Source organism: Camelus dromedarius, chromosome 1 (genome assembly GCF_036321535.1).
Source record: "Camelus dromedarius isolate mCamDro1 chromosome 1, mCamDro1.pat, whole genome shotgun sequence".
NCBI classification, from domain to species: domain Eukaryota; kingdom Metazoa; phylum Chordata; class Mammalia; order Artiodactyla; family Camelidae; genus Camelus; species Camelus dromedarius.
Window position 1 is genome coordinate 31,516,640 of NC_087436.1, and position 23,041 is coordinate 31,539,680.

At 34.6% G+C, this 23,041-nt stretch overlaps 1 protein-coding gene across 9 annotated transcripts in view; it reads right to left on the reverse strand.

Annotated features, from left to right (window-relative positions):
- Positions 1 to 426: 426 nt before the first annotated feature.
- The window catches only part of LOC105087070 (UPF0462 protein C4orf33 homolog), a 47,585-nt gene continuing 24,970 nt past the window's right edge, over positions 427 to 23,041 (reverse strand). The window contains exons 4-8 of one of the 9 annotated variants that reach the window (XR_010384774.1): positions 15,146 to 15,194; positions 13,185 to 13,228; positions 12,503 to 12,560; positions 2,025 to 2,224; positions 427 to 686 (exon numbers count right to left, since the gene is read on the reverse strand). Coding sequence is in view for 4 of the 9 variants with exons in the window: in XM_031466142.2 (XP_031322002.1) it covers positions 551 to 686; positions 15,146 to 15,194 (185 nt within the window). In the remaining 5 variants the exon portion in view is untranslated. Of the gene's footprint in view, positions 687 to 2,024; positions 2,225 to 12,502; positions 12,561 to 12,585; positions 13,229 to 15,145; positions 15,195 to 22,486; positions 22,691 to 23,041 lie in introns of those variants that run through there. The other 8 variants (XR_004141224.2, XR_010384798.1, XR_010384768.1 and 5 more) reach the window with 8 other exon arrangements.

Consider the following 23,041-nt stretch of genomic DNA (forward strand, 5'->3'; position numbering starts at 1 on the left):
CCACCTCCGTGTATTTACAAAGCAGCGAAATGTCCTTAGGGCAAAATTTGCAGCAGTTCATTTTTCTACTTCAGGTCTCAGCACTATACTGAGTATCACTGGTATTTCAACAGAAACATGCTCTTCCTTGATTTTCCAAAGATCTAGTCCAGGGAACAGAAACTTGCCAGGAAGGATAAGTTGATGGGAAAGAAGTACCCTATCAATGTTTTTCTCTAAACATTTATTTTAAAAAATCATTATGTAGGCCACCTCTCTTGCCTTCTTAGATGGTCCACATTCTGACTATGGACTGTGTATATCCTAAGGCCGCTTGTTTTGCCTTCAGAGACCACCCGCATTCTGTGGATGGAATGTGTATCTCCCTGAATAAATTTACTTTCACTTAAAAAAAATCATTGTGTAGTAAAAGATAAAGTGTAGAAGTCATGTTCAATTAAATGATTTATTTCTGGCATGTTGTTGGAACATTTACAGTGGTAGCAGACAATGATTTTACTTCAGCTGTCCAAATGAGGCCAAAAGGTGGCGGTATATGGAGTGCCTTTCCTTATGAGTTATAGCCCATGTTGTCAGAATGTAAAGGATCGCAGCAAAGCTCTTTCCACAGCTCTGAGTCTGGCTGCTCCCAGTCGTCTCCGATAATCCACTTCAGGTTGAAAGGTTTAAAATACTCAAAGCGATGGCTTCAGGTCACATAGGAAAAAAAAAATTCAAATTTTAAGTATTCAGTACACAGCCACACTTTATTTGTTCATTAAATACAAAGAAAATTAAAAAGAAAAACATATATGTTATTTAATTACTTTAAAAATTGTTCATTAATCTGCTATATTATTTTTAAATGATATAATATATATCAAATCTTTTTATATGCATGTATTTTTCTTATGCATACATATGCAGACCTTGCCACAATATTCATTGAGAAGTGAGAAATCATTCTTTCTATGCTAATAATTATATATACACATATATTTTTTTCTTAATTCAAATCTCACCTAAAAAAGTTTATATGAGCAGTTTATTGAGTTCACATTTTAAGGCATATCCAGATAGTCTGAATCTAAGGTTCATCATGCAATAATAAAGGTATCCTCTCGTGTCTTACTGGTGGTTTCTGTGAGTCCCTGACTACTACAAACACAGTCACTCAAGTCACAAGAAGTACTGTATGCTAATTAAATACTTTCATTCATATAACTCTCCTATAAAATGAGCTTTACCTATGGATTTTCAAAGTACATAAGCTTTTTTACAGAAATCATGCAGTCCTGTACCGTGCTTAGTACAGCCTGAAGGAAGTTGATTCAGGTTGACTGTTATGTAGATTCATTTTCAATTAGATGGGAGTTGATCGAAATGACAGAGTTGTTAAAGTATAAAAAAATAGGTCAAACAAAAATGTTGAAAATGATTCATCTGTGCTATACATAAAGAATATCAAAAACTGTACATATAGTACACTTACTTAAATATTTATAATTTTATATGTATGTGTAGTTTTTAAATTTTAGGTACTGTGAAAAAATGATGAATGCTTAAAGTATCTCTTCCCTCAAAATGTGTAGCATCTGAAATGAGTGGGTACCAAACCAAAAATCTCAAACATTTATAAAATATAATACATAGGGAATACTTGCAAAAAGTAAACCATATTTGGACTTTGAGTTGGAGTTATGTAGGGCTGAGAAAATAATGTAACTATACAAAACAGGTTACTTGGTAGATTTAATTCTACATTTTAGAAAGCTTAAATAATTTACAATTGTTCCCTGGTATTTTCAGTTCCAATTAGCTCATACAATATAAATCAGAAAATGTTTTAAAATAAATTTGGTTAATATATCACTTATTTGTGAATAGGCTACTTATTCTTATTACCAGAAATACAATGAAGATCTTTCTGGGATATTAAAAAAAACTTAAGGAGTTGTTGTCAAAGCTCTTATCTGCCCCCTCTCACAACTCATTGTAGGTAAAAGTTGAAAGTAAATACATAATCAAATTATTTGCATACTTACAAGTTAGGCCCTTGTCCATCCTCAATCTCTTCATGTGGTGTTGAATAAAAGGCTTCATAAATTCTTCCAATCCCCAATCCATGAATTGCATATAAATTCATTTTATCAATACCAGGTGGAAAATATTCCCAAGGAAGAAATTTAATCCCATTCCATTGCTTGCAGGTAATGTTGACTTTCAATTGTAAACTCAGCTCTTTCTTTCATAGTTAGGAGGAAATCATCAAAAGAGCATAATTTTCGAGAGGCAGATTTAATGGGTTAAATAAATAGAACCAAAGTTTAAATTAAGCAAAAATGATATGATTGCTTTGTAAGGCAAGCTCGTCAGTCATAGTTCCTAAGTTGAAGACCCATTAGTAACACCACTGAGTATTCACCCCATTCATAGTTTTACTATTTATAAAAAGTTGAAAGTATTTATGGTCTGCTATAAAACATATAAAATGTTAGATTCAATTTATGCAAACAGCTAATTTTTATAAGGACATAATTATACTGCTGACCTAGGCACTGGTTCTTTATGCTTAGAGCTCTAAGGAAAAGCAAGTGAAACTGCTTTGTTTGCTCATTAGCTCTAACTTTATTGTAGTTGTTAATATTTATGCTAGACCCCTGGAAGGCAAACCTAGACTCTGGAGACCTGTTAAGCAGCCACCTTAGCTCAAGGAACCTGACCTGAATCACAGAGACAGTCTAATGGAACTTAGAAGCCCCTACCTGCTTGAGTTAGTCACTTCGTTCTTTCTCACGATTTTAGAAGTTAATCATATTTATTATATTTGTCAGAGTCACTCATTCATCAACAACTATTTTACAATTTAATCAGTTTTGCAATTTTTTAGAAACTTTTTTTTGCTGACATCAATTTTTACCTTTTTAAACTGTTCATCTTTTTATAAATGCTTATTAATAAAATCTTTTAACAGGGACAAGTCATAAAAGGGATAGATTTTAGAAACCATCCATGTTCCAAATAGAGAATATTGGATTTCTTTTTATTTAGATTATCTCCCTGAAGACTTCATTCCCCTGTTCCCAAACAGATCCTGTCAACCCTAATGAAGAATCTAATATTAAGCGAAGTCAGCCAGAATCACTGACAATCCCATTCTAAAAATTACCCATTTGGAAAACAGTGATGGTCAAGAGCCAAATTACCTTCCCTGCTCTTCCAACTGCACTCCCTCAGAGATCAAGACAACTTAATTTAAAAAACTGTTCAGGGAACTGCTGTAACAATGTTCACTGGACAACTGACAACTTCTATGAAGCGACTCATAAACTAAAATCTATGGCATCTGATAAACACAATCCACTGACTACAGTCATTTCCCCTAACAGTCTACTCTGCATCTAGAGAAGAAAGTACATGAGGCATTTTATCCAGGGACGCTCTGGAACTAGTGGTATTGTCAACTCCATACAGCTAGCAATAGTTGTCTGCATTTTAGGATTTTTTTAAAAAGAACTTTTAAAATAAAGGATCTATTGTCAAATAATTGGAACCCAATACACTATCCTGCTGCCAGGACAAACTTGAGTAACGTGCTTGACCTCCTTTCAGAACAGACATTCCCAAAAGCTCTTCATTATGGCTATAATTTCCTGATTCACTTTAAGGTGATAAATGTATCATAGGAACCAAGCATTGTTTGAGATGCCATTTTTCCAAAAACCATTTTCAAAAAAAGATATTTTTATAAGATCTGAGCCCAATGAGCTCCAACAGATGTTAGGATCTAAATAGAACATTCTTATACCTCTCTTCTTTCCACTTGCTTCTGTATCAAGAAACTTAAATTAATTCCTGACTTTATCAAGCACTGGATTGTCATTCAAGGAGTGTTTACTAAGGGCTTGCCCTGTGGCAGACACTTTTCAAGGAACTGGGCACACGGTGTCCACAAAACAAAGTCCTTGCCTTCACAGAGCTGATATTCTAGCTACATTCATAGAACAGACTCTTGAGTATGAACAGACACCTGAAGCAAGCATCTTAAATTCCTTTACCAATTTACCAGGAGGACAGGATAACATTTTTGATTTGCTGAAAGCGCTGCAGAAAAACTGATTAACGTTTAGAACTCAGACTACAGCAGCAAGCCATTCTCCAGCTAAATAACCTTTATAGTTATCGTCTGCTATTCCCTTCTGCTTGAGAATACAATTCTAAGAGGTCAAACATGAGGTCTACCCTGTACACCAGCATAGTCCCATTGTCTAGCCCACTTAACGTTTGTTGAATGATTAATGAGTATTAGGCCAACTAATGAATGAATAAATGAGTATACAGAAGTAGCTATTCACAGGGAACTCTATAACTGTGGTTGATTTAACACCTTTAATTTTTCACACTATCATCCCTCTTCCTTCCCAAAGTGAATCTGTCAAGTGTCCTATTACATTAGGCAGCAGGCAAGTTCCTAAGAAAAATTGTAAATGCACTTGTCACACATTGAGGTAGCTATTTCTGGGCTATTCGCACCCCCCTCCATCCTTTCCACCACCTCCCAATATTTGGATACACTGTGGCTAAATTCTTTAAATTTTGCCCTGAGTGGTGAAGCAAAAGATATAGTAGCTGCAGGAGGGCACCAGTATGAAATTTACATATTATCACAAGGGAGAGCTCCCTTGTTTCCCCAAACCCCAGCATTGCGTTAGCCTGGGGCCTACCCTCTCAAACCCTACTCCAATTTCTCCTACTAAATTGCTCATGGTTGGATTTTTTTTCATTGGAAAAATTTAAACCTGGTTCAGGAGCCACATTAAAATCTGGTCCTCAAAATACTGCAGACCAATCTTATCCAGTTTTATGGCATCTAATTACACACTTTCAAACAAGTGCTTATTTAAGCCTTTGAGTAGAACCAGAGTTGCTTTTTTGAGAAAAGCTTTGGCTCCAATGGAGGCATTCCTGCACAGCTTCTTTTTAAGTAGGGTGAGTTTTCATTCCAGCAAGAAAATAAGAAGCTCTTCAATGTTCCCCTGAAATACCATGTTGGCCATCAATTTTGTCTCATTAAGATTACAACAGTCTTCTATCAGTCAGCAGCACAGAACAGAAGCCATCATCATAGTGTGCTTGCTGTTGCTACCCACTGAATTTTCTGCCATGTAGTTCTTATTACAAACCTAGCTAAGATCACACATTCAAAAGGAACTGATTAAGGTGGTCATTTCAGAAAATTTGTGTGGTTATAAATTTACGCAGATTGCTTACAAAAAAGATAAATTCCTAGGATCCATTCAAGATCTCCTAAATCTGAATATTAAGGGAAGATCCAATGCCTAGAACAATGCTGTAGACATAGTAGGTACATACTAAATATCAGTTAAAAGAGTAAATGTATGTGTTTTTAAGTCCCACACTGCAGTGTTTCATTTCCTGAAGACAGACAGTTCATTCTGTGGGACAAAATCATCAGGATTTTCCCCACCTGAACTCTTGGCTAGTTACCCCTGGAATGTGAGCTCCTTCAAGGAAGGAGCTTTGATTGTCTTGTTCACACACGTAGCCGTAGCCACATGAACAACAACCTGTATGTGATAAATGCTTGCAGAATATTTGTTGCATAAATGAATCGGCCTGTGAATCCCCATATTTATTAAGCCGCATACGTAATCCCAAGAGTGTTCAATAAGATTAGAACTTATAATATTAAATACAGGTAAAACCGAGCCAGAAAAGTTGAAAGTTGACATTGGTGACTTCGATGCATTTTAATAGCCATTTTCTTTCTTTAAACAGTAATATTTACAATTTGGGAAGGGTTGTAATGGTTCTCATTTAGAGATTAAATTCTTCTTATTTAAACCTGTACAATAATGTGCTGTAAAATTGTATACCTACAGCTAAAAGTGTGAAATGTATTACTATATTAACATTGTGCCAGATTTTGCAGGTGGCATGAGGATATCAATGAACTTCTAACCCAAAGAACCACTCTAGAAGGAAAGGTACAGTTTTTAACATGGAAGAGAAGTTTTTTCTTCTTTTCAGAGATAAGAAGGTTTCCTTATTTTGCAGACTTCTAGTGTAGTAGAATGGCTTGGTGATATTTGCTGTTCCGTTTTGCTTTGCTTTTTATTTTTGTATTCCAAAATAGAAGCAGAGATATTTAAAGTAGATATTAAGAAAATATATACCAAAAAAAATTCAGAGAAAACTTGGTTTGTAAGAAATCCAATCAGCATTAACTAAATTAACAAAACATTTTGAAAAAGTGAATACATGTCATTGGAGTGAAAGCTCCAAGACAGCAGAGACAGCACATTATTTGACTTTGTATCCTCTGCCACTAACACAGTCAGGTCCATAAAAGATACTCAATGAAAGTCTGATAAATGAATGAATGAATGAATGAATTCAATTCTGCCTAATAAATACATTCAAATAGCTAATTTTGTCTTCGTTAATGAAAGGCATTTTTAACATACGACTTTCAGTAGCAATTCGTTCAATCCTCAAGTGCACATACCTTTCTCCACATATCAAGACAAAATTATGTTCCAATTTTCAGTGCTGATTATGCTAGGTACTATGGAGCCAAACCACTTTAAGAATTCAGCAAAACATTTAACTCTATTTGACACTTAAATGGACAGCAGCATTTTAAATCTGTCACTTTATTTCTGTTGCCTCCACCACTGTTGATGGGATTTTAATCTGGTTGGCATCCACTTAACAAACAATATACTCACAGTTCTCAATTTTCATTTTTCCTCTTTTACAAAGTAGAAAGTCAAATGGTAAAGTTAATAGAGCTGTAAAAAAAATACAGTACCAAATTTATTTTAATGACAATGTGATTGTCACTGATTTAGGGCAGCTGCTCTCTGAATAAATAGACTCAGGGTCTAATAATTTGTGAAGAAAAAGACCAAGGCAGATGTCATTGCTGAGGCCTGAAGACCTGTTGGCAGACCACTGCCCAGGTAAGATTACTGGTCTCAGCGGCATGTTCCCTACAGCTCAAAAAACTGCCCAGCTGCTTTTGTATGCAGAGGTTCCTAGATTGATTTCTTACTGGAACAGATTCCTCACAAACAAGGTTTATTCTTTATTGGAGCTTTAGTCACTTGAATTCCTCTCTGTATTCTTCACTGTCAGGCTTTGCAATTTTTATTTATTCTTGGTAGAATGCACTTACTATTGTTATGGCACTTTTCACTCTAAGGCCTTCTTTTCAGTGTCTTTGAGAAAGAAAGGTCTTTAGCTAGACATTTCTCATGCTTGTTGAAGTCTGGAAATGATTTATTTTAGAAGAGAACAGAGGTGAAAGGAGTAGAATAAAAGATCATTATTCCCCCACCTTTGAGCACTTATCAGTTAATCACATGTTTATTGTTAAATGAAATGTGATGGCTTTCAACACAATTTTATTGCTTTTTATCTTTGTTTAAGAAGTAACACTAAAATATTTTAAAGTCTCATAAATAGAGTAAATCCAATAGGCTAAAAAATTTCCCTGTGGCTAAATTAACTTTAATTTACTCACTCTCACATTAATATGGTAAAATGGATTACTGCAACCCTAGACAATGAAAATATGTTTTGATCGTATATTATTTATAAACACATTTACAAATATATTTTCATGGATGGGTCTATAGACAAAGCCAGTATTATTCTGTGGGTACCCTTTCAGATGTTTTCAACACTAGCTTCTTCCACACACAAGAATGAGTCCATAATAATCAGAATTGTCACTCTTTCAAACTTCTACTTAATATCCTGACATTTTAACCCATTGCTTTCCAAAGCTTCTTCTCCATGAGAATTATTGCATATATACTTAGGACTAAATTCTAAAACGGTTACTGAAAGAATTATTTAACAAATATTTCAAAATGTATTGAGCTTACTCTGGGGTTTTCTAATTTTGCTACACAGAAATAAAATATTTAGACTAATTCCTTTAGAGAATAGCAAGATTCAAGGCCATCTGGTGCTTCTGTCTCTTCTTTTTCCAATAAAAGAAATTCTTCGAAGTAAATTATTGCCAATTACAAGTTCACCCAGGGAGAGGAAGAGAAAAAATAGTGACTGGATTTCCTTAAAAGACTATTCCGACTTCCCAAGTGTGAAGTCTTCAATATAGACTATTAAATAGTAGAGACTAGAGTGGAGAATATACAGAAACTAAAACTAGATACTGTAACTACTAAGAATTTAAAGGAAACTTGTCATTATCTTCTTAATTAGATGCAAAAGCAAGCTGCTTATGAAAGTTAAGCCCCCATACTTAATTTTGATTTCTTATGCTAACCTTAAAGACTCTACAATGAAAACCCACTGAAATATTGAATCTGCATGCAGATAATCATTTCTCAAAACCAAGTTTATATGTCAGAAACAGAAATAGAAGGAAAGCATACATAAAAATATGAAGGTATATATTGTGTTTACTATCATGTTTCTCTTATTTGAGCCCAGAACTTGATTGCTGCATTTTTGTAATTCCAAATGTAAAATTAAAATAAACAACCTGTATTTTTTTCCCCTAAGAATGTCTTACTCAGAACAAGATTAAGGATACACCATTACTAAATTTAAATTCCCCTTTCTCCTATTAGGGCAGGACCAATACGTAAAAAGCAAGCTGGACATCAGGAAGTCTCCCAAAGAACATGCCATATTGAGGGAAGAACTCAGTATGTTATATAAACAGTGCACTGGAGCCAGCCTCACATGAACTGGAGTTGTCTTAGCTATTGCCCAGAAAGCATAAGCAAGAACATAAGAAAAGATTCTATTTTCTTCCTCCATATTCAGAATAACACACTGATATCACCACCCTGGGTACAAGGGGCAAACATAAGTGACTGTTGTCTAACTTCCCAATGTTGAAAACTATTATGCTCACTTGAAAAATCTTTTTTCAGCACAAGTATTAGTTCTCACAAATTCTTAAATGGTTTACAATTTTATGTCCAATCAAACATTACTACTACTGTGTAAGGACCACAGTAGGACCATCGGGTAGGCATATTATTTGCGGCACAAATCCCAACCTGTGTTTTAAAAAAAAAAAGCATTACATAAAAAGCTCAGTTAGATGTTAGCCAGGGTTCATAATGTAAACATATGCATGTGCCATTCAGAACTCACAAATAAACAAAAATGGAAAGGTCAGCAATGGTCTTTCTTCCTCACTGTTACTAAGCCTTTGAAATAAGCTCACGAAATGTATGCAGGTGGTTTTTTGATTAATTTGATAGAGGTACATCCATGGAACCAATTTACAAGTGATTTGCAGGCAGGCTGGCATTACTGAAATAAACGGTGCTATTACTATGATTTATACTACTATTCCCAACACAAATGATAAAGTGAAATTTACAGTCCTTAATTACCACCATGAAAAATTGGGAGGGAGAAAAAAGAGCAAAGATTGGCAATTTGCAAACTTGTCAGTAAGGCAAGATGCAAAAATCCATTTGCTTTACTTAAAAAAGGCACTGCATAATGGGTCTTACTATATTGTTATCAATCCATTTGAGAAGGCGAGGGAGTTCAAAAAACAAATGACCAGAATATAACCTTGAGATGCCAGGAAGTATGGTTTAGGAAAACAGCTGACAAAATGTAGCCTCCAGTTTTGAAAAGCAGGGAAGTCACAAAATACAACACTACATTATACATTATTCTGGGCCAATCACATGGCCCAATTTACTCTTCAAATCACCTCCTTTCAAATGTTTTTCAAATGCTTCCTAGCAGAGGAAAAAGAAAATTAAAGAAATAATATCTGTAATTTTTAACTAAATGTTTTTCTCTTGTCCCATTCATATCTAAATAGTATTGGGAGTCTTTTAGGATATTCAAAGGTGTCAGCCACACTGCTATCAACAGAACTCAAACAAAGCTACCTGGAGGAACCTACTCTGAGAGGCAAGGCTCAAGCACTGCAGTTGTCAAGAGGTTGGAGATGATGTGATTGCCCAGTTTCCTGGGCCCTTGGCTCTTTCCTCTCTCATTTATTATCACTTCCTACTTTAAAAGTCCAGCCAGGCTTTATTTACAATACTTATTCCCTCTCATGACTGACCTCCTATCAGGGAATGCCTAGGGTTCTAATGGACCTTCTAATCACCATTTGCTAAGTCTGATTTAAAATACAGTGATTCCACGCACTGGTCATTCATAGTACTTCACAGACTGGCTCACGGGAAAACTCCACAAAGTTACAAGACATGGAGACTGACTGCATATAACAGGCAAGAGAAACAGAACAGAGACAATTCTTGTCTACCTGAATTAGAAAATAATGGTGCAGTCTTAGATATTGGCACACAGCCAAAACTTGGGAATTGATATGTCAGTTTCAGTAATGTTAAGTTTGAGTTGCTGCCAGGACACTCAGACGCAGATATTCAGCAAACATTATCAGGAATGTAGGACTAAAGCTCTGGAGACAACTTAGGCCCAGATATATACAGATGTTGGAGAAATCTGAATAGAAATGAAGGTTGAAGACATCAGAGGGGATCAGATGGCCATAGTGGAGGATGTAAAACCGAGAGGCCTGAAAGCAAAAACAAAGAAAAGACAAAGTTGGAGGACCCAGAATAGAGAAAATAATGAGATCAGAAAGGACTAATTGGAGAACTAGGAGGAGTCTGAAAAGAATCTCAAGAAGAGAGAAATGATCATCAATGTCACATGCTGCAAAGAAATCAAGACAAATGAGAAGATGCCATTAAGTCTGTTGAACAAGATAACGTCAACAGACAGAAACCAAAATACAGGAGTCTAAGAGATAAACACATTTAAGAAAGAGGAGTTGCAAGTGTAGAGATTTCCTATTAGAAATCAAGTAGGAAAAGATTTAAGAGAATGCTATGGAAATGGATTAGGAGAAAGCTTTTTATATAGTAGATATAAAGCATATATGTGTCTTATTGATTTCTGATTTCTTGCTACTCCTTAAAATTTCTTCTTTCATGACTGGTATGTTATCCTGTATGAAAAAGTCTTCAGATAAGCTTTTTATGGACTTTATCCCTTTTGTATGTAGAACTCAGTGATTGTGATGGGTTATTTTAGCTTTGTCTTGTTCCCAGTGAGCCCAAGAGCATTTGGGGATTCTACGACCAAGGACTTTCTCCATTTCTACTTCCCATCAACTCAGGCTTCTTTCCTACTCCATAAATCTTCATTTTTTTAAAGCATCATTTTCTCCATTTCAATAACTTTCCTCCTGAGATTTTAAATTATAATAACATTTTCACACCTTCTTTAATAACCTCCTTACTTCAAATTCATAAATTTTACTTTTCCCTCGAAATTTTCCATACCTCCATTCATCTGTATTTGGATGGTATCTCTTTCTCATAAGCATTTTCTAAGTTACATTTTCATCACCATACTTGAAATTCAGAACATAGAATTTGCAATGCTCTGTTTCTTCTAATTTATATTTCTTTTAATATTTTCATCAATAGTTAATATTAACTACCATTTGAGAGCTTGCTGTATGTATTAAACATTTAATAGAGTGTCTGACATTCACTGTCTCATTTCATCATCTCTAAAAACCTTTGAAGTGAGTATTTTTATTCTCTACGATTCACAGATAAGGTTAAGTCACTCATCCAAAGTCACAAGCAAGTAAACAACAAAGCAGGAATTTGTACCCACGTCCATTCAACTCCAATGTTCATCATTTACCTTGTAGAAAATTCTATCTTAATCCTTTTAGTCTTACTTTATAAGAATATCAATTGTCATTAATGCATTTACATTATTGGAACACTGCACAAAACAATTAAACTCTCATTAGTGAAAGCAAGCCTCTGTCAATTCTGGTTCAGTCTAATGCAAAATATTCAAAAGGAGAAAATTCAAGAATTGTTTTGTTCCTTCTTCTATCCTCTCTTCGCACTTTATCAAGCAGTACCCTGTTAGTCCCAAGAGACTCGAGTTATTTTAATGGGTCTTTCCCTCTGTTACTCCCTCTGTTTTTTCCTGTATCCTAATTACTCTGAATTCATTTTTATTGATAGATAGTGTAAGTGTGCATAAGATCACCACAATTTGAAATTATTCCTTTATTTTCATTAATGTTACGATACCCACATCTTCTAGAGTTGATATTAGTACACATGTTCTTTCTTATCAGATATAAAATATATCATGTATCTATAAGTATATATACACAGAATTTAATGACATTAAGTGAGTAGTATATCTTTATGTAACTTAGTGTGAATATGTTAAATTTTTTATTTTTATCATATTTTATATATTTATATGTATATATATAATTTAATGGTATTAAATCAGCAGCTTGTTTTAGATTAAGCAGTTCTCAAACAATACATAGATTGGTTTCTTAAAATATTCCTTTTATAACTTTTCTCTCCTTTCCACTTTCACAATTGAAATGCTAGTCATATTCATATCTTCTCAAACACATTAAAGATTAAAAAGCACAATTATATTTAAAAGGAAAAAGAAGATGCCATACCTTTATGTGATACTTTCTCTAGAACTTCACTGTCCAATATGGTAGCCATTAGCCACACCTGGCAATTTAAATTTATATTTGAATTAATTAAAATTAAATAAAAGTTAAAATTCAGTTTCTCAGTTGCAATAGCCACATTTCATGTGGCTAGTGGCTACCACTTGGGGCAAAGCATATACAGAACATTTTCCAAAATCACAGGAACTTCTGCTGGATAGTGCTGATCTAAGACGACTCAATAGATAAGTCAATCTTTAGTATGTTTTGCAAATTCTCTTAAGATTATTCCCCCATCACGAATGGATAAAGGAAATGTGGTATATGTATACAGTGAAATACTATTCAGACTTTTAAAAAGAAGTAAATTCTGCAATATATAACAAAATGGATGGATTTTGAGGACATTATGCTAAGTGAAATAACAAGCCAGTCACAGAAAGACAAATACGGTAAAATTCCATTTATGCGAGGTATTCAAAATAGTCAGCTTCACAGAATCAAAGAATAAAATCCAGGGTTTGGGGGAATGGGAATTGGGGAATTACTAATCAGTAAGCATAAGTTTCAGTTTAGCAAAATGAATAAGCTCTAGAGATCTGCTGCACATTATACCAACAGTCAACAATAACATAATAAACACTTAAAAATTTAAAAGAGTAGATCTCATGATTTTTGTTCTTACCACAATATTTTTTTTTTTAAAAAAGGGCTATATCCAGCATGGTTCTGAGGAAAACAAATGATAGATAATAAATTATTCTTTTACTATTAAGAAAAAGACTATTATCTTCCTTCCTATCTCTCTTTTTTTTTTTTATTGCCAATGCTTAGTCTTCTTAAATTTTTCTACTCACTACCACTTTGAAGTAACAGTCCTGGAAATATTTTACAATGTAAGATCAATAATGCAAATGTCCTCCAATTCAAAAAGTCTCCCATTACTTTTTCTTAAACAAAATAGCCAAGAGACCTTGGGTCAATTTTTGTTATTTCCCCTTGCTCCAAAACTTAAATAACAAATCAAAATAAAACAAGGCTTCCTAACAGAGTGTGCAATCCTTTGTAAACTCCAGGGGTTGAGACCACTGTTCCTGCAGTAGGTGTGGTCCTGTACTGAGAATTTTGCTTCTAGAGTTAGAAAAGAACTCCTCAATACTGTGTTACACTTTTTATAGACAGGTCATTGTTTCAGCTCTTAAATCCTGTATTTCTACCACTGTAAGCAAGTTTACAACAGGCTTCTGGTTTTTTCTTTGCTTTCCTATTTTCTGAAAAGTTTGAAACCAATAGAATACAAATGTGAAAAGCTGACCAAAGTTAGGATTGTAATCTATAGTCATGGACCACACAAAGGATCAAACCTCTAATCTTGGCCTTCTTAGCACACTCTTTGACTGAGATATCCTTGACAACAAAAAGTTTATGTCTGAATATATTACTGCGAGAAAAAAGAGATACATCATCTACTGTGTCTTTTCTTAACAATTAAAAAGGAACTACCAAAACACAGACTTAGTATTTCAATATGAAAACTAAAAAAAGCAGCTAAAACTCTTGAAAGCAATTGCCCATGGAAAGACTGCAGTGAAGAATAATGAGTCAAAGAAATATTGTATTTAGTCCTATAAGCCTTTTAGTTGATTTTTAAATCATGTGCATTTTACAAATAATTTTTATAATAATAAAGTTGCTTTTTTAAAAATTATGGAAACTATCTGATTGTCCACCAGTTGAGGAACATATGATTTGATGTCTTATAATAAGATATGTGAACCATTACAAAATATATGACTTTGCAAAATATTTGACTTTTGCCATATTTATATATAACTGACCTAGATTACATTTACAAAAACATCTTAGTTAATGGCTCTTCCCAATTCATTAAGAACAGACCATTTCACAAACTTTTAAAATATTTTTTAAAAAAACAATTTATATGGAAACAAACATGTTAAAAAAGCAAGAAAATACTATAGAAATGATACTGACCAACTTTAGACTAATGAAAGTCACAAAAACTGGAAAAGGTAGGAAGAAGGAAAAAAAAAAGGAATGGTAAGGGATAAGAGTAGGGTATTGGCTGCATCTATAAAGATTTATTTTTTAATATCTGTCAAATCCTTTTGATGGGGAATGTTAGATCTAAGTGGTAGATGTCATATTTACTGTACTTTTCAGTTATTTTGAAATATTTTTTCACTTCTTAAAAAAATTCCACCTTCATTGTTCAAAGTGTCCTCAGTTTATATGAAATTTTCCAACTAAATACACTATTCTCTGCTGCTCCTTTTAGAGAAGTGTGTAGAAACTTCAATCTCAGAAGAGCAGTTATCATTACTAAACACAATGTGCAAGAGCACATGTAAAACAACAAGCCGTATTAATAATCTACCCGTATACCAGCCACACCAGTGATATATCAAAAAATATATCTATATTTGCCTCATGCATTTCAGCCCTACTCAAGCCCTTGGCCTCTCTTATTTTGCTTCCTCTTCCCCCAACTTTGAGAAGGAAATGAAAGTTAAACACCAAGTATGTAAAAATTCAAATTTCCAAAATCATGCAAACCTACATTTTAAAATATAGCCATTGTAAAACAAAGGTAGATTTTATTCAGTAAAGATGTGTTGTACTCACTGCAAATGCATCACCACTGGAGAGCAGTAAGACCAGGTGCTGTCTGTGCCTAAGCAAACAAAAAGAATCATGACAGAGTTGAAACTAGGCTGACAGTTCGGGTATTTTCAGATTAAAAAGTCACCCAGCTGTAATTTTTATCTAATCTTATTTGTGATTTTCTAGTAGCTCATTCTCAGAAAACTGCAGGTTACTTAATTGACTATAGCTAAGAATGAGTAATGGTGGGACCCAAAACACTTACAATTACACAGTTAAAAGGAAGATGTTTGTCTTTTTCCATTTGTACAGGTTATGCAGACTTACTCAACTTTTAGAAAACCTACTATTAAAGGTAGCCTAAACATTGTCCATAAATCTAAACTTTATCTAAATTTTCAGCTCTATTTCTATTAATGGGGAAGTTGTCAGATAAAAGAACATTAATTTCAGGACCGGCTGTTAAGATTCATGTTAAAAATATTCAACACACTGTTCATAATATGCTAAAGGATTATGCTCTTAAAATGGAGATGCCAAAGTATCAGCATCAATTCAGCCCTCAATTTACTGCCTTTCATACAAGAGATGTGTGCCTTTCATCCAGTCTAAATTGAGTACATATTTGCCGTTATGTCATATTCACAAGGTCAAAAACTAAACTGCCTCGTCCAAAATGTTAAGAAATGAACATCCTAGAAGTATCTCTTAAGAATTCAGCTTGCCAATAAAGATGTTTTAAAATTGAAAATTTAAATTAGTAATGTTCAAAGTTGGTAACATAAGCAAATTAAACTGGAGAATTTTGATACTTAATTTCTTTAAATTGTATTATTTATCACACTTAGTTCATTTGTAATAGTGGATAAAATATAACGATGCTCAATTTAGCACTATTTGATCTACATATTTAATTTCTTATAGAGATGCATATTATTTATATTTTTAAAAAATAAATTACAGTGACTGGTAAAAATAACAAAGAACATATTTTTTGAAAATAAAATTGTATATACTTTCTACATTTCTCCATCACTTCACTGACATCCTAAGAAACATCTAAGGCACATAAATTCATACTTTTTAGAAAGAAAAATACACAAAAGTGTATCTTAATTTTTTTTTGTTTTCTTTCTTTTTAAATTCAATTTATTTAAACTTAAAAAAACCCAAAACAGTTCATCCATTTCTCCCACCCCCCAACCCCCACCTCTGGCAACCGCCAATCTATTTTCTGTATCTGTGAGCTTAGAACATCTTTCTGTCTCTTTCCATCTATCAATATAGACAGATAGATAATTTTAGATTCCTCATATAAGGGAGATAATCAGATAATTGTCTTTCTCTATCTGACTTATTTCACTTAGTATAATGCCCTTGAGGTCTATTCATGTTGCACAAGTGGCAAGACTGTATTCTTTTTTATGGCTGAATAATATTCCATTGTATATATATGCCACATCTTTATATATTCATCTATCAGTGAACACTTAGATTATTTCCATGTCTTGGCTGTTATAAGTAATGCTACAATAAACATGCAGGTGCACGTATTTTTTCAAATTAGTGTTTTCATTTTCTTCAGATAAACACCCAGAAATGGAATTGATGGGTCATATGATAGTTCTACTTTCAATTTTTTGAGGAACTTCCATATTGTTTTCCATAGCAGCTGCACCAATTTACATTCCCACCAACAGTATGCAAGGGTTCCCTTTTCTCTTCATCCTTGCTAGTCTTCTTGATAACAGCCATTCTAAGAGGAGTGAGGTAGTATCTCATCGGGCTCCCAGGATACCTCTGATATGTAAACTAATCAACCCAGAGCCATACCTCCTTTATCTGGCTGTATCAACCAGGAGGCAGAATTCTTCTGCCTTAATCATCTGAAGGCCAGGTCCAGGTAGCAGGCAAGTAGGGAGCACCCTTAGAGCTTAGAGACTGCCAAATTTTTTCAAACTAACCAAACCTAATCTGTTTATCCTGCCCTGCCTTGCCTTTCCCTCAGAAAATCCAAGCCTACATGCCCCCCTCTCCTCTGCCCCTTCTGGCTCCTGACCCATACCAGTGCTTCCCCATGTTGCTCTTCATGGTATACCATGCCTTCTCTTTCTAGGACCTATGAGTATAATAAACTTTGTTTTTCTGACCTCCTCCTGGGTCTCCTCTTGTAGCCGTATCTGAATGATCATTACATACAAGAACACAGAACATGATGTTTATGTTTCACTTGTGTTCCTGTTTTATACATGCAGCATTACTGCTAATTGTCCATCAGGCTCTATTCTTCCTTGCTACCTTTTAATAACAGACATTATTAGGTTTAGCTGTATGTGACTGCCTGGCTAGAGGTGACATTTCTCAGCCTCCCTTGCAGCTAGATGTAGCCCTGTGATTAGGTTTTTGCCAAACTTATCATATAGATGAGAAATAAAACTTGCTTTCGTGCATCTAAAAGGCAAAATTAGGAACAACATCTAGCAAGTATATAGAAATGAGTTTCAATTAAATATAATTACTTTCTAACAATAGCATTCTTTAGAGGCTACTGCCCTTTCAACACTGTATCTTCTTTTCAATCAAAGGTTGGATACAATAGGAGAGACTTCTAAACTGAATAAAACTTTGGAATAGATATTGCTTAAAGTTTCTTCCAGCCCTAATATTCTACAATTCTAGCCAGATAGGAAAAGAAAAGTTGGGACAAGGAAGAGAAAGTAGGAGGCAGGACAAAAGGGTCAGAGAGAATGAGGGAAAGAAGAGGAAGGGGTAAAGAAAAGGCAACCTTTAGAACCAAGAAATAAGATTACTGGGAAATACATCTGAGTAACTAGAAAAAATGTTCTTGAATTTTCATTTTTATACAATATCAAATTTACATATCCCTACCCTTAAAAAAACCCACAAAATCTTTCAAACAAATATATTTTAAAATCTAAAGGGTAAGCTCTAGATTCAGAGTATAGACATAAAATTATGTTTCATGGTTTCGAGATTAATTTTATTGGAACTGAAAATTCCTCTTATTCATCATTTATAATAAGTAGCAGTTTTACACTGCTTGATTGATTCATGTTATAATCATGGAGTAATTTACTATCCTAATTTATAACATGACATCTGTTGACATTTGCCATACTTACATCTGCTCTAAATTCTGTCACTTTACAAACATCTTAGTTAATGGCCCCCTGCAAGTTATTAATAAGTTTAATTAAAGCAAATAAGATAAAGGACTTTGTCACACTCATCTCTGCATTGTCTCCAGTGCTTAACACAATGCCATTACTTTAAGTGTGGCTCAGAAATACTTTCATGCAATAATCATTTATTGAGGCCCCAGTCTGTTCTTGCTAATGCTTTGGGCACTGGAAGCAACACAGCATGGTGGTTAAGAGTGTGGGCTTCCAATTAGGATGAGTCTGTGTTTGAATCCCTCCTCTGCCATTGAGGACATCTCAGTTGCTTATACCTCAGTTTCCTTTCCTGTAAAATGAGTAAAATAATGATACTTCCCAGGTGAAGCCTGAATAAGAATAACGTGCAGTATGCTTAGCATAGCCTAGCATATGTAAGTCCTCAATAAATGTTATTTATAAGTCAATCACATAGTGTCCATAAAATTATGTCAATAATACAACCATTCATATTATAATCTATGTACTATAATTCACTGAATAAACGTTCCATGAGGAAAGGACTTTTTGTCTATTTTTTTCACTATTGTATCTTCAGTGCTTAAAACAATGCCTGGAACACAGTGAACATCCCCCTAAATAAGTGTTTTAAATAAGTTAATCAGTAATCACGACATATTTTACATTAAAATAATTTCATTCTCTTAATTACATTCATTTTAAGAATTATAAACGACATGCTAGAATGCTCTATTAAGATTAATTGAAGTGGGACTTCCAACATAACAAGATAATCTAGTTCCTTCCAGGATCCTGCCTTAGAAAGACAATATAGGCAATAATGACCTAGAGTAAAATGCCTACCTTTATATAATCTAAATAATAAAATCTTCAAATTGGCAATATATGTGGTGAGTTAATGAAGCATATCTATTAAGACATTCAGAGAATTCTTAACACGTGAGAACTTGAAAACCCAAAATGATAAATTCTCGATCTTCTTATTAATCTCGGGACTACACAAGACAAATTCTTTTAACAGAAGAAATTAAAATGCTAATAATGTCTGTCTTATCTCCAGACAACATACTTTAGTGGTTCCTAGTGTATGGCAAAATAGCTTATGCACATTTGTTTGTCCATTCAGTACCCCAGAAAGTTTGCCTAAAGGCAGGGGTCCAGGTAAACAAAAAAGAAAGAAAACATAAAGAACTTGAATAACCCATAAGGATTCATATTTAAGAATTACGTAATAACTGTTCTGGAGATACAGAGATATCATGGACACTAGCCACGTCCCTCTGCCAGATTTTCCTTCTCTCTTTTTCTCAGAACTCTCATTGCCTCTGAAGAACTTCACCCTTTGAACTATGTGGTTCTGGCAGGGCTGCCAATGACAGTATCACAGTCTCCTTACATACTGAAGCGGGAAGAAGCAATCTGGTTCCTTCAAAGTGGCTAAATTAGGATTGCTACAGATTTTCAACTGCTGAGTCACTCACTTCCTCACTACCTCATAAAGGAAATCCCTCTCTATAGGAGGAAAGAGTAACACAGTCACACATGGATGTGGAAGGCATTTAGAGATGAATTTGAGGAGAAGGGGGTGGGGAGGATATGGAGGTGTGAGAAGAGAAAAGCTCAAGAGTGAATACTCATTGACATCACTTTATTCTTTGGATTGAGGCAAACTAAAACAGGCCAGCAAGTCCAACTCTGATTTTAAGTATCTGAACCAACAATTCTTTCTCTCTGCCCAAATTTCCTTGAGTTGTAGTTTCCTCACCTTAAAAGAATTTTGATGAATATAGGAGAGCTTCAATTTTACTTAGTCACAAAATATCTAGAAGTATAGAATTAGTTTATACATCAAAATATTTGGTCTTATAAATAATCAAGGTTTTCAATGTTGAGCCCTATTTTTTTGTTTTCTTTTTTTAATGTTTTATGCATTTATATGATTAAAACTACAAAACATTTGGGTTTTACTCAATGAAACTATTCTCCTTTTTGAGATGTGAATGTCCACACAATTAATATAAGTGAAGAAAATAACTGATTCATTTTGAAGAAATTACCTTAGCAACTTAAGTTAATGAAATTATTAAGCTATCAACAGAGACAGCACAGTGATTAAAGAGCACAGACTTTAAAAACAGACTGCCTGGATCCAGATTTAGACTCTGCTACTAACTAGCTGTGAAACCTTGGTTAAGTTATTCAACAGAGATATGTTTCCTTACCTATAAAATGGATTACAGTGTGGCGAAAGGACTTAACAAGTGAAAAGTGCTTAGAATAACACCTGACACAATGTAAGCATTACATTAGTGTTAGTCACTATTGTTGCCATTCTCATTCTCTAAAACAACTGATGCTGCAATTAGCAGATCCTAGGTTTCACCAGCGTGACTTGGCAACAACAATACAGTGCTTTAAAATGCCTCGTTGATTAGCTTATTTTATCATCTCACACTTTGCTTCAATGAAAGGATCAGAACTGCCTGATTGGTGCACAAAAGTTCTGGTGTACATATCCAAATTGATGAAGCATTTTAGCAGTGTGAGTAATGCCAAAGCCAAGAGTAGAATGGTGGTTCCCTCTGCCACTTATCCTTTTTCCTCTAAGGGAAAGGAATGCAATGGAAAGCAAATTTTTACTGGGAACTTGGGATTTGAGACAGAAGGACTCTAATGCTGATTGCTTCCTGCTCATTTTCTACAATATGATAGTGTGCTCAAAAAAAAAAAAAAAGCTACACTGTGATTCCAGAGATCACATGCTGAAATATGCAGAAGACCAGGCATGCACTGTAACTACGAGAAGCACTCTTTGAGTATAAGCACTTAAATTCAAAATTGTAAAAACACACTATAAAAAACATACTATAAGCAAAAACAAAAAACAAAAAGCAAAAAACAAAAACAAAAACAATCTGTTGGTCACATTCAGCCACTGAGATGCCTGGTTATACATCCAAAGGGTGAACAGTGATTTTATCTGGGTAGTAGTATCACAGATGATTTTCATTTGTATATGTGCCTTTTATTATCTTTTAAGTGCTTTACAATGTATATGATTTTCTTTTATCATCAAAGGAGAAAAATCCCACAAAATATGTGATTTAAAAAAAAAAAAATAGGTTCAGTGACTTGGCTACACCTAACTGAAGCTGCTCATTTGTTACATTGAAGAAAATCACAAAACAAGCCTTGCGAGAAGAGGCCAGAATGAACAAGCACCCTAAGGAACAACTTTTACCAAAATAGATGACCAAAATACCATGATTTAGATGACTGGCTGTCACAGAGAGAAGTCCAGTACCGCACTTTCACAGGCAGAATGTGGAGTGATTCAAACAGACCGAACATGCTAAGTGCTGTTTAAGTGTGGTAAAACTGCATTTAACAATCCAAAATTACTACCTAAAGAGTTCTTTCTTTCTTTAATGCTATACCCATGCAATATGTCTCTAAACCGTACTCCTTGACTGAGCATCTTTACAGATAGCAATACTGTTTTTCCAGCACAGTAAGGGCCAGAAGAATCCATAAAGTCTTTACAGACTTCGTGAAGAAATGGGTGACGCCCTGGACAGGGTTAAATAGATGGGTTTAAATTTTAAAAGTTTAAAGTTTAAAAAAATGCTTTAGAGCACAGAACTCATCTCATTAGGAAATTAGCTTCTAAACTTGGTTTGCTTGTTGGCTCAGTCTATAAAGCATATAGATGGGTTGGCGTGTGTGTGTGTCAAACTTACTCAGTGGAGTTGAATTAGGGATTACAAATATCCTAAAAAACATTGGGTATCATAACTATGTGAGAAGCTCTCTCTAATTTTGATATCTGTAAGACTAGTTTCATGAAAAAACATCAATTATGATGAATTTAAATCAGGAAGTAGGTCAACCGTAAGGAAATATCATCATCTCAGTCACCTGTGTGATTCTGCATAGTCTACCTACTTTAATGCTTCTAACTTTGTATGATGTCTATAATAATAAATGTGGGTGGGACTCACATACATTTTGCAACCCAAATAGAATGTTTAAGAGTTTAATGTTTTTTTAAAACTATTTGGAAAGCTAGCCTAAAGTAGCAAGCAGTCTGTGTGAGTTAAAAGAGAACTTACAGGTAGAGTTCCACCTCCAGGTACTGTTTAGTCTTGCTGTTCAAAAAAAAAATTCAACAACTGCAAATAAAAAACAATCATCGTATTGAGAAATTTAATCTGGAAAGAGTCGAGAAAGTAAACATTTAGAGAGGTTGCCAAGTGGGAACTCAGGAAGCCAGACTGGGAGAAGAATTGCAGAGCATGGATGTTGTCAGAGGCTCCATCTCCTGCACTGGCCGTTCACGGAGGGGGACCACCTGCCAGACGCAGACCTTGGTGCTCAAACATCCCCGCGGGCATCTGAGGATAACATCCTGAAACCACAAAGAGTCAGGACAAGAATCCTGACTGTGTGATCCCCACCCCTCCCTCCTGGCCATGGAGTCTGCTGTCACCTCATGTCCTCCACACCTGGGTTGCTATTTTCAGTCCTTGCCTAACATCTGAGGGGAAATGGAAGCTCCGGGGACTCCAAGTGAGTTCACCGATGCCTTTAATTACACTTCAAATCCAGAAGGGGTCTGCCCTGACAGTGCACTCTGTTAATTCACCCTTACCGTGGTGACGACCCAAAACGTGAAACACCCCACAGGAATTCTGTTTTAGTCAAATAGAAAAAGCTAATTCCAGTAGGGCTATCATAAAAATGTTACAAGGCAAGTTCA